Here is a 13,125-nt window from a genome sequence, read left to right on the forward strand (position 1 = left end):
TTGGAATGTTTCACTCAGACAGCAGGTAAAAGTGGCCCAAATCCAATTTCTCACCATAAGCGATTTTTATTTTAGGTTGTTCACACAATGATGTGCACGTGCAAAACAGCATTTCCTCACATGAATTTTCACCCTGTGAGAATCTCAAGACCTTTAAATAAGTTCAAGCTGCATCTGGGCTCATAACTACTGATTCACTCAAGCATCGCTGCTAAAACTGTACGTTATTCAACCACGGACAGCCAGCCCTTTCTTTAAAATTAATAATTTGATGCATATGATGTAAATGATCAGATTTGAGCCACATTTACCTGCTGTTTGAATGCAGCTTAAATGGCAACTTTGTGTTTACTGCATACATATTTGCTGCCTGCTACTGTGGGAATCATTTCAGACACAATACTGAAAAGTATTGTTTACTTTTATTTTAGGGAGTTTATATTAAGTCTCCTTCAGTTTGACAGCAGTAGCAAAGCACATAACCTACTATTTTAAAATGTATGTACAAACAGTACAGATATATGTTAATATAAATTACATTATATATTTGTTCACCTTTTGATATCATTTCAATCTGGCATTTACTCTTTACCAACAGAAATGCCCTAAATCAATGTTTGCTGTGACTCTAATTGAATGTTTTTTTTTTACTGTGAAGCCATTTTTCAGTATCAATCTTCTACGGAAGTTTACCTGGATATTTATTTAAAAAACTCAAAAAGGAAATGTGTTTTGCTTCTGGAATGGTAATGTAGATTTACATATCACAATCCCATGTGAAAGACTGTAATAGAGTAGTTGAGGTGTATAACTCACCGGCATGTATGTGAGCAGTAAATCTCGGAGACTGAACGTGTCGCACAGTGTGTCTCTCTTCAGCTCCACGCTGTACTCTCCAAACGAAACGCTGCCCTCTGCAGGCCAGTAAGGCACACATTTCTCCTGCAGTCAGAGAGAAGAAAATACTCCTTAAAAATCCTGTTAAACTGAGGTCATTGTCAGTGGCTCATCCATCCATCCATCCATTCATTCATCCATCCCACTCGTTTATTAGCCTTTGCAAATGCAGTGGCATTTGCCTCTAAAAAGATGCAAAGCCTATTTTGTATTTTTTTTTTTTTTGCAACTTGCAACTGTATTTACTTTTAATAGTTTGATTGCAGTTTATATGCATGCACTAAATATTCCACACTTTAGTTTTGTGGTAGATCTTTGATGTGCATAACTTTTATTTAGGTTACATTGTGTGACACTGTTATTATTTTATAGTTTTGGTAAGTATAGTCTGCTAGAAATGCGCTAGAAATGTGCACTCTCTCCGCTTTTAGACTCTTTGGCCCGTTTACTGTGCTAGAAATGCGCACTCTCTCCGCTTTTAGACTATTTGCCCCGTTTTTCTGCGCTAGAAATGCGCACTCTCTCCGCTTTTAGACTCTTTTACCCCGTTTTTCTGTGCTAGAAATGTGCACTATCTCCGCTTTTAGACTCTTTGGCCCGTTTTTCTGCGCTAGAAATGTGCACCCTCTCCGCTTTTAGACTCTTTGGCCCGTTTCTGACACCTAGTGTTCAAACTTTGACTCTCACATTATAAACCTGCTTAACAGCGGGCCAACTTTCATTCTATTTATAAAATACCTCACGGTTTAAAAAACCTTTAAAAAAAGGAAACGGGCTGCAAATGGCCCGCGGGCCGTAGTTTGGACACCCCTGCTGTAGACCAGGGATGGGCAACTGGCGGCCCGGGGGCCGCACACGGCCCTCGTCATCACTCAGGCCCACGAATAGATCAAAAATAATTTCATAATTTCATAATTAAAAAACAAAACAAAACAAAAAAACCAAAAAAAAAACCGCAATTCTACTTTTGACCGCTAGAGGGCGCTGCCAAACAACCACGAAAATTGACATTGACATCCAGTCCATTGTGAGCCAGCAGGCCAAACCACAGCTCTCTCATTAGCTTCAATAAATGTTGGGCCTCTGTGGTCTAGTTTTCTGCTATTATTGAATGAGCTATTTGCAAGTTTTTAAATCTTTTTTGTTCTTTGTTATAAATGAGTTCAAATGCCTTTTGCACTTTTATAAGCAAATGTTTTGTCCTTGTTGCTTATGAAGGACTTGTTATAATGAACTTATTTTACACAGAGGAACTACTGTATTTGCAATCAGTTTTTTAAGCAAACTTTTTGTTCTTTGATATGCAGGACTTCCTTTTTGCACTTTTTTTAAGCAAACGGTTTGTCTTTTGCTGTATTAAAATGCATTAATATGCAGAAAATAGTTGTTGATAAATGTTGGTGCTGTAAACATACAGATATAAATTCATATAAAATTTGTTCTTATTGAAAATCATTTGTAGCGTTTTTCATATTCAATTATTTGAAGTGCGAGGTCATGTGGCCCTCCAATGGTCATGCTGAAAAAAATGTGGCCCTCTCCATCATGGAAGTTGCCCATCCCTGCTGTAGACTATAGACTACATCTACTACATCTGTAGAATACATCTGTAGATTTTTGGTTTCTATTAAATGTATAAAACAGATTTAAATAAAACTTAAAATAGTTATATTCTTGCAGTAGTATACTCATGAAATTATAATAAAAAAAATAATGTTTTGCCATAAAACCAAGATCATCAAGACAATATAGCAAAAATACCCTTACATTTACTGTAATTATTTTAGGGCTATCACACACACATAGTTATTTTTACATATGTACATATAGGGCTCTATTTTAGTTATCTATAGGTCAGCCATTAGCAGTGCTGCTGGAATTTTTAAACACTGTGTTTAATCGCTCGCTGTCCTCCACTCTATTACACACTCCTACCTACAGCTGATCCACCCTCTAGATAAAATAAAGTCAGAGACAGAAGCTCTGAATCTGTTGCTACACAGTTTACAGTGTTGGTCATCCTCTAGTCCTTCACCAGTGGTTACAGGACACACACCTCACCAGCACAACACACACTAAAACCTCATACACCACCACTAAGCCCATCAGTGTCATTGCAGTGCTGAAAATAATGACCCACCACCCAAATAATAATAACTTAATTGTGGTGGGCCTGTGAGGTATTGAGGACAATATGAGGATAATACAGTCTGCAGCAGTGTTAATTTGATTAACGAAACCTATGGCAAAACATCTTCATTGATAACATATTTTTCATGATGAAAACAGGACGAGAACTAAATAAAAATGAAAAAAAAAAAAAAAAAAACATATATATATATATACAAACTATATTATACTTTATATACCGTATTTTTCGGACTATAAGGCGCACCGTATTATAAGACGCACTATCAAAGAACGCCTATTTTCTGCTATTTTTCCATACATAGGGCGCATCGCATTATAAGGCGCGTTAAGTGACACTAGAAAGGGTGCCTATATCAAAGTGAACAGGGGTGGCGCCATGTTTCCCTTCCCCCACCGGGGGTGGTCGCTTGCCGGTGGAGCGTCTCCGTATACAAATCTAGCTCTTTCAAAGTCAAACGAGTGCTGGATATTAATCTACACAGATTCCTCTCCTGAAAACTGTTTATTTGGGTGAGTAACGTGCTTCAGTTTATTTACAGTAAGCTTAGATTTCCAGATGTCCACTAAGGCTTGCTGCACCAGCGTTAGCATAGCTATCCGCTAGCACGCTAGCTAGTCACCTAAACTAGTAAAGTTAACCCAAACTTAAACGACAGCGTTACACTGAGTAATCCTGCGTGTTCTGGTAAGACAGTGAGATATTAGCTAGCGATTCGTCCCCCGTAGCTTGTTTTAACACGGTAAACAAGCAGATTACAGGCTGATAAAACTCACCTCTGAGAGAGTTAGCGCTTAGCATCTAGCTAATGCTAGCCAGGCAAAGCAGCACAGACTTACAGGCCGATAACTCACCTCTGAACGGTGAACGCTTAGCGATTAGCATCTAACTCTAATAATACTGCTCCAGCAGTATTAAAAGTGCTAAATTTAGAAAATACTGATCTCTGAACAGTGAAAAAGCTAGCTAGCTAAGCGGTTAGCATCTAGCTAATGCTATTTATTGCTGCTCCAGCCTCGGAGCGGCACGGCTCTGCACCGGAGTGTGTGTTTACTGCTCCTTACACCTGACGGGTAAAATTTAGATAATACTGATCTCTGAACAGTGAATAAGCTAGCTAATGCTATTTGCTGCTCCAGCCTCGGAGCTGCACGGCTCTGGACTCTGTATAGCACTGAAACTCTGTATAACGCTGCACGGAGTGTGTGTTTACTGCTCCTTACAACCTGACGAGTAAAATTTAGATAATACTGATCTCAGTGAATAAGCTAGCTAGCTTAGCGGTTAGCATCTAGCTAATGCTATTGCTGCTCAGCCTCGGAGCTGCACGGCTCTGGACTCTGTATAGCACTGAAACTCTCTATAACGCTGCACGGAGTGTGTGTTTACTGCTCCTTACAACCTGACGAGTAAAATCCATACAAAAGGCGCACCGTATTATAAGACGCACTGTCAATTTTTGTGAAAATTAAAAGTTTTTAAGTGCGCCTTATAGTCCGAAAAATACGGTAATACAAACTAAAAATCAAACACTGACAAATGGGGAAAATATTTGTAATAAACTGTATTATTGACCAAAGATCAGAACCCAGCCACTCCATGCGAGATCCTTATGTTTGATAAAAACAGCAACATTTCCCCGAGCCCCTCACACAGACCCTCTGTCACACAGCTGATTCACACATTGTCGGAGTGACTCTCCTTCTTACTGAAATGAAAACTATTTTGGGGAGAAGTTCAGATTTCCTACCCAGGAAAACTAAGGGCAAAATATGTGGAATACAAATCTTAGGAGGCATCTCTCACCACCAATACATTTATAACATTAGCTCCATTACCTAGCTAGCTAATCTGATATGTCTCCAGTTTAGTTTTAGTGTTGTTTAATGTCTAAAATGGATTTGTGAAACTCATGATCATTAGTGTTTGAGTTATACTGGCCACAAACGTCTGTAAAACATGTTCCGCGAGACACAATTCAGTTAGTTTTCACTGCATGAACGGAGACTGAACGACTGTTTAGATTTTGTTATGAAAGTTATGAAATTTTAGTCTTCTAAAAGCATGTAATATTAGTATAAATCGCAGTAGAAAAGTATCATTTCAGAAACTTTATTTTATTTTGAATGTTAGTATAATTTAAATGTAATAGAAGTTAGTTTATTTGTTTTAATAAACATAAAAATAGTAAGAACATAAAATACATAATTTTTTAATTCAACTAAAATCTGTTTGACTAAAACTAGACAAAATATTGTTTGTTTTTGTCGACTAAAACTAAGCTGAACCTAATAATAAATAACTGTAAATGTGACAAAAACTATTATACATTTTAGTCAAAAGAATAAAAAACTAAAACTGAATCAAAATTTACACTGGTATGCAGAGATTACCTGTTCTCTCTCTTTTAGTTCAGTCAGCATGACGATGGAATGACACTTCCACTCCCACACCATTCGCCAGAAGTCCTGCACAGTGTGGGCTAAAGGGCCCTGTGTAGCTATGAAGTAATCCTTCTGCCTGTAACCCTACAGACAACACACACACACACACACACAAAAGCATATTTAAGTCTCACAGTCAGGGCAGCCCCACACTTAAGCATGAAGAATATGAATATAATGAATATGAATGTAAAAACCACAGAATAAAAAAATGTCCAAGCATGCAAAAAAGAATGTTAACTTGAACACTTTAATAAAAACCTGAGTATAACCCTAAAATATATACCCAGTTGACTTGTTCATTAAAGAGATACTTACGTCTATGAAAGATGCGTTTATGTAATCTGTGAATTCTTGACCTCTTTTCACAGATAATATTACCCTGTTGAAGTCATCTAAAAAAAGAAGAGAGGCGTGTGATGAGCCATCAACTGTGTAATAACATCAGCACTATCATCATTGTTATTTTAGATAACATGCTGTATGAATAATTTAAGAAAAATAACATTTATATATGAGAGTTTATATATGTAGAGATGATAGTGATTCAGCAGGGATCTGCAGAACCTCTGATATAATAGTTGTAACATAATAAATAAAGGTGTTTTTCTTACATGGAATGATCTGCAGTACTCTGTTCTTCCTCATGTTTGCAGGCAGATTCCCAGTCCTCATGTTCTCCTTCATTATTCGGACGTTAGTCAGTTTCTGCCAAAACACATCAAAGCAAGAACTGAAGATATAGAAACAACTTTCCTCAAAACACCTGTTTGTGATTTTAATGAATCATTATCTCTTATGGTTTGCTTACACATAATTAATCTGAACGTTTGCCCTGTAAATAAAATATAATAAAAAACTGGAAACTGGATTACATCAATGCATATGTTTACATTATATTATAAATATGGAGTACATTATATTTATATTTGATATATATATATATAATGTCTCTCTCAAATTAACATAATTTTTCTCTCAGTGGAAGTCAGTGTCATCTCTGATTAACTCTTGCTCTTCCTTTTTTGGGGTGGCCCTGATGAGATTTCTTAAAGTATTTTTTTTCTTTACTTAGTTGAGTAGTTTTTGCCATAATAAGGATTAGAACATTATTCAAATTGAGCTACTCACTGTATACCTGTAACTCTGTTAACCTCTTCACAACTTTACAACTGATGCTCTAAAACACATTAAGAGACAAAAAATTCAAGTAATTCACTCTTGACAAGTTCAGCACAGCTGTTAACTGAAAGTAATTTCAGGTGACTCTACCTCATTAAGGCCAATTTATACTTCTGCGTCGAACCTACGCCTTAGCCTATGCGTACCCAGCGAGAGTGGGCTACACAGCAGAGCACGTTTATACCTCAGCATGTGCATATCTGCAGCTCTGCAGTTTAAAGTGAGAAGGCAGGAATGTGTGGGCGGGAACGCAAGGCCCGGCAGACCAATCACAGCTGTGGCTGTCTGCGTCATATAGTTACATTTCCAGAGAGGTGTGCATCAAGCTACGACATAAGTTCGATGCAGAAGTATAAATTGGCCTTGAAGTTGACTGAGAAAATGCCAAGATGTGCAAAGCTGTCATCTAAGCAAGAGGTGCTACTTTGAATAATCTAAAATATGAAACATTTGTTGAATACTTTTTGTTTATTAAATTACTCCATAGTTTTTTTTCCACAGTTTGGGTGTGTTTAGTTGTAATTTTCATACAATAATGCAAGCCATTATTTTAAAATAATGAAAAAAAAAAACAAAAACAAAGAACAACAGTGAATTGTGTCCACACTTTTGACTGGTCCTGTATACTATATATAGGTCAACTTTTATCCAGTTTTCTTCACAATTTACTTGAACCAATTTACCCAGTCATTGACTGGCATACAGTGAGCTTTGAAAATTAGACCCTCCTGATGTCTAGCCGTAACAGTTTGGTACTAACAGAAGTGTCTCAGATTCTTAGTCTTGTCCATTTTATTACTTCCAACACATGAACTTCAAGAACTGACTGTTCACTTGCTACTTAATACTGGATGGCAGTATGTAAATGAATCATAAAATATTACCTCCATGGATGGCTTAGGAATGACCACATCTGTATAAGTTATGAGGTGTTACCATGTGAAGGTGTAAGTGAGGTTGGTTAAACACTGGTAAGTATGGTCAAAGCAAGACCAGGTAAATTATGGGAGTTGGAGTGAGGTCTGTGGGTGGGTGTGTTGTGGGTGTAGATGGATGGGATGTTCTATTTCCCATACCTTATTTATATTTCTGAAGGTGTGCAGGTATTTAACATTCCTCCATCCACAGTGTCACATGTATACTGGAAATACACCTTAGAAGGCTGATATTACCAACCTCAGTAGACAGTGCAGTGGGTGGTAATGATGGTGACTAGAGGCATCTGGCCAGAATTGTCTGTGTGAACAGACAAGCGACTCTGGCACAAATCCATGTTCAGTACAGGACCGTACACACATATCCCAGAGCAGTGGGTCAGTCCAGCGTTCTGTAGCTTTCATGGGAAATGACAAATGTCATGGGACACAATACTTGTTCCTGTCCCATGACATGTAGCAATTTAGTGAGTGTGTGTGTGTATAGCGAAGTTCTGCTATTAAAGAAGGTAATTACCCTGAACTCCTCCTCCAGCCCCACTCGGTCCATGTGTATATGAGTGCTGTGCAGTCTGTGCAGGTGACCTTCCAGAGACGAGATGTCCAACTCAGTGTCGCCATACAAGTAATGCTCCAGCAGAGCCTGGTAGATAAACGAGTACTGCATCTGGAAAATCAAGATCAAAAGCATTTTAGGAGAGTAATTAAGCCCTTGCAACTAATAACTACACTTAATGTAGCATAATTTTTACCTATGCATCTTCCATATTGCTTCCTGAAATTATTTATTTGCATAAGAGGCCTGTCCCTGGTCTTGGCCACCAGGGCTACCTTCCATTGGAAGCACAGTTATATTTCATATACTGGCTTATTGCCTGGAGTGTTATAAGCCATTTTCTTACTGTAAAATGTGAATTCTGCCTGACTAAAAACTGCAATGAAGCATAAGCTAACTTTATAAAAATTAAAAAAAGCACAAGCTAACCTTGCCTGAAGCAGCAATAGTTAGTCATATTAAGAGGTTAATAAAACATACTGCCAATCCTCTTATAAAAAAAAAAAAAAAACAAGACTGCAAACTGATGGTGAGTTAGTGGTGGGGGCACACTCGTTTTAAAAAATAAATGATGCCAGGAATGAATGTGTTTGGTAACATTAATAATTAATAATAAAGTTGCAATTACAATTTTGAGTTACTATGCTATTTAAAGCCAGTACAACTCAACTAAATTGATACTCATACACTTATATAGTAAACATTAATTAAATATATTTAAAAATATACTTTTTCCAGGCAGCTGGTTTCCCAGCTTTTCAAACTGAAAAACTGGAGTTGTCTAAAATTATTGAGAGGTATTAAATATATGAGCTATTTTCCCCTTGGTGAAATCAGATATTCTATATTTTCTATCATTAAAATTTAAAAACATAAATATATAAATAAAATAGCTTACAAATTCATATGAACCAAGACAAAACCGATTTTTCCCAAAACTTTTAAATGATTGATATATGGTTAATCCTCATGCTAAAAAAAAAGCTATGTAAACAGTAGGTCTCTCGCGCTGGAGTCTTACATCAGTCTGTACGAGCTGACAGCGCTGGTTTCGTATTCTGGACACAAAGCCAAACACGTCCACACGTCCCTCTGCGTGCATCATATCCATCATGGCATCGATTACGATGAACGTGCCGGTCCTTCCAACCCCAGCACTAGAGAGAGTGAGAGAGACAGACACACATACAGGCGTTAGAGTGACCTTCATCAGGCGTTCCCATTCACCTGTTCTCCAAACCTGATTAACCACCTGCAATCACCTGCTGTGAGCACAGGCCAACAAACCTCACCACCACAAACCAAAACTGAATGCATGTCTAGGTGCTTGGTCTTATACACCTGTGGCCATGGAAGTGACTGGAACCAAATATTTTAGATTTATATATATATTTTTTATATATTTTCTTGCATTATTTGTAGATTTCCTGTCCTGTTCTTTGTGCTGCTGTAACTGGCTAGCGCTAGCTAGCGAGCTCTGCTAGTGTGCTTCTTTGGCAGTGCTGTTCTAGACAGCGCTCCACAGCGCCTCTAGTGGTATGGGGGTATGTGAAAAATGCATACTGGTTCTAAATTCCCCTCCGGTAAAACAGAGCATACTGTCACCCCCCCCCCCCAAGCCTTCAGTATATAAAAAAAAACATTTTGTTTTATTCTCAGGCAAAATAACAAGGTTGTGAAAAGGTTTGATAAACATATATTGAGCATTTTGCCCTAAATAAAGTTACATATTTAGTATTTATACAACAAAGAGCAAGATTTGTAGACTCTAACTTACTTTCTTGACATCTATAAACGTAAAAAAAAAAAATTGGCCAAAAATAATAAATACTGAACAATATTTTACTTTGTTGGTATGTCTGCTGGGATGTTAAAAATTTTCAGGGGTCAAAAATTGTACTTTTAAAAATGGCTTTTTCTATAAAAAGCCAGGGTTGTTATATTGTTTTCGTTTACAATACACATCCTGTATACAGTATTTAGTATAGTAAAACAACATATGCTGTACAAATATTGAGCTATTGAAAATTGAAAGTGGATAGCTTTTATGTAAAGTAAGCTGGTGCAATAAGCTTTTATATACCACTGGCTGTGAAGGCAGCTGGGTCTTAGTACTTAAACAGCTGTTAGGCTTTAAAACAGCAAATCCCCTCACTGTCACAAACTCTACACAACTTTCATCTATAGTGGACATGTGTTCCTACTGAGAGTGTTAACAGCCCCATATAATGTCCCTGTTGTTCTTCTTAAAGCTGAGCATGTCCTCACAAAACACACACACACACACACACACACACACACACACACACGTAATTTCATCGGCCCTGACATTTAGCCTAGGCGTCTGTCTCCAAACTTTTTAATTAGACTGTACACCCTAAATGATATAGCCCAAAATGATATTACAATATTTCAAGACATTTTTACAATAATGATATTCATAACCATATAACGAAAAATTTTAAGAATATACTACTGCAACAAAATACATTTTAAGATTTATTTTACATATGTAAGTATAACTGTTTCAAACATTCGGCAGAAATAAAAAAAAAATCTATAAACTTCTATCTATTTGTAAACAATATATGTAACATTATTTAATGCATGCATATAAACTGAAAAAACATTATTTTATGCATTTTTATTACAATATTACTTGTGATATATGTGAAATACAAACATAGAAACACAAATGTATATCACAAATACTTTATTTTACCTCCTCTCATGCATTTAATTTATATGAATTAGCAGAATATGTGTAACAGGTTCCCTTCAGATTTCTTTTATTTCTGTTTATAAATAAGGGTTAATCTACGGTTACAGTGAATACAGAAATGTTGAGCGTAATCTGTTGTACACATACTGCTAAGTGAAATGCCTGCACACTAAGGTGGGTCAGATTTCAGCAAAACACCAGTTCTTTTTTTCTTCTATTGTTTATTGGTTGATTGACTGCCTCGCGTGCTGTAACTGATCTATAAGACGGAACCATCTATAAAAGTGTTTTCAAACTTCAAACAAAGCGAACCATGGTTTAGTTGATCTTGACCGAGATCACCTCTTTCGGTCAGACCAAATTTTGGTCCTTGGGCTATTTTTCACAACTGCTATTTTGGTTTGGATCAACCTGAATAGTCCCTAATAATCCGGTCCAAACAAGGCAGAAGAGGAAAACTCCCTAAAGCTTTTTAGTGGCTTTTTAACAATGCTGTAGTTTTTCACAATTACCTGATTGCATATTTAACCAATGGTCCCCCGGGAGGGCTTTTCTGCCTAGCCTGCTGATGGTGCTAAAGAAGTTACTTTAAAGAGCCGAACAAAAGGTTTGTATTATTGAGACATCTGCTTTCAGCATTTATATCATAGCAGCACACAGATGAGCATACACTGCTCAAAAAAGACTTAATCATCATAGTATAACACAAAGCCAATTAAACTTCCTGCTTTGGTACAATGGACAACATGTGTATCGGTTTAGAAGGTTGAGCCACAGACAAATACTCTCTCCTTTTCCTTCCTGACTGAGTTTTCCCCTGGTTGTTATGGTGTTTTTAGTTAGTTAGTTGATATAGTAATCCTTTAGGTAATTGCCATGATGTCACTAACTGGTTACTTGATGGCTGATATGGTGATTATAGGTGGTTTCTAGGGTGTCCCAGTTGGCTGGTGTTGTTATGTCTGGTTTTATATTTAGTGCTCCTGGGTGGTTAGTACGATGTTGCTACTCCTTTTTCAATGCATTTCCATACCCTTACTACATACTACTGGTGGTTAAAATGGTAGTTTGTGCAATGTTCAGAAAGAAAGGTAATTTTTATACTGAAAGTATACTGTGACTGGTGGTCATGGTTACCTGCAGTGAACTATTATGGGTCCAGCGTGTGAGGGGTTGACACTCCGGACTTTCTTAAGAAACTTTAGCATTCCAATAGGCGAGAGGGGCACGCCGAAATCCGGCCAGCTGGTGAAGTGGAGCTGGGTGACCAACCTCGGAGCTCTGCACCCATCTGCAGTGTGCTAACAATCACAGAGAGAGAGAGACAGATTTAACACTGAGAAATTGTTATAATTAATATGTAACCCCTGTGGATACGCTGCAGTTTGACTCTAACTAAACAAAACATAGTGTGTTGGAGCGTATAACAGAAAAACACAGAGATTAAAATATAACACTGTCTGTGTGGTTAAAGTGCAACCTTTCCACTTCAGTTTGGAGCCATTGATACACTAATCCAGTGAACTATGTAAGAACTGTAGCTTCCATACACTTTCCTATTTCCTATATAGGGACTAAGGCTATGTTCACAATGCAGATGCTTTGTTTGTATGGCTATGTGAACCCTATGTAAAACTAATTAAAACAAAATTAAACAAAATCTTAAGATTGAAAATCATTACCTTGACATGCATGCACCTTTTTATTTAAAATATTATTTTAGTTCAGTCAGATCAAAACTGAAAAAATAATTTTAACATATTCAGTCAAGTAGGTAAGACAAACTGTGACACATTTAGTTACAATATTAAGAACATATTTTTTTTATTTTCAACATTACTGCCCTCTTTTTCTTTTTACACAAAAAACGAACACATACTATGGTTGCAAAAAACAGTAATTGCAATAAATTTGTGGCTTGCGTTATATATTGTTATATTTAAAATATTGCAGGAGTGTTCACTATATTTCCCCAGAAGTCAATAATCCAACATGTCAAGATAACATCTGTGGTGGAACCCAGAAGGCATGCAATGTGTAGGAAGCTACAACTTTGAACTCTCTGAAAAACTAAAGAAGCTTAAATATCACACTGGAGAATGTATCCAAATGACACATTGGGTCATTTATTATTTTATTTCAGATCTATTAAATCAGTAACAGAAAACTATTAAAAAAATCCTCATTAATAATGTGGATGGTCCAGCTGGTAACACTCAACTTGCCACAGCCCTGTTTCT

The 13,125-nt window shown here is 36.9% G+C and overlaps 1 protein-coding gene across 2 annotated transcripts in view; it reads right to left on the bottom strand.

Annotated features, from left to right (window-relative positions):
* The window catches only part of ptpreb (protein tyrosine phosphatase receptor type Eb), a 58,947-nt gene that overhangs the window by 5,707 nt on the left and 40,115 nt on the right, over positions 1 to 13,125 (bottom strand). For both annotated transcript variants that reach the window (XM_049463954.1, XM_049463955.1), the window contains 7 exons: positions 12,023 to 12,186; positions 9,185 to 9,320; positions 8,125 to 8,274; positions 6,105 to 6,198; positions 5,809 to 5,885; positions 5,440 to 5,574; positions 817 to 942 (listed from right to left, as the gene is read on the bottom strand). In XM_049463954.1, the coding sequence (XP_049319911.1) occupies positions 817 to 942; positions 5,440 to 5,574; positions 5,809 to 5,885; positions 6,105 to 6,198; positions 8,125 to 8,274; positions 9,185 to 9,320; positions 12,023 to 12,186 (882 nt within the window). The remainder of the gene's footprint in view (positions 1 to 816; positions 943 to 5,439; positions 5,575 to 5,808; positions 5,886 to 6,104; positions 6,199 to 8,124; positions 8,275 to 9,184; positions 9,321 to 12,022; positions 12,187 to 13,125) is intronic.

This window comes from Astyanax mexicanus, chromosome 14 (assembly GCF_023375975.1).
Source record: "Astyanax mexicanus isolate ESR-SI-001 chromosome 14, AstMex3_surface, whole genome shotgun sequence".
NCBI lineage: Eukaryota > Metazoa > Chordata > Actinopteri > Characiformes > Acestrorhamphidae > Astyanax > Astyanax mexicanus.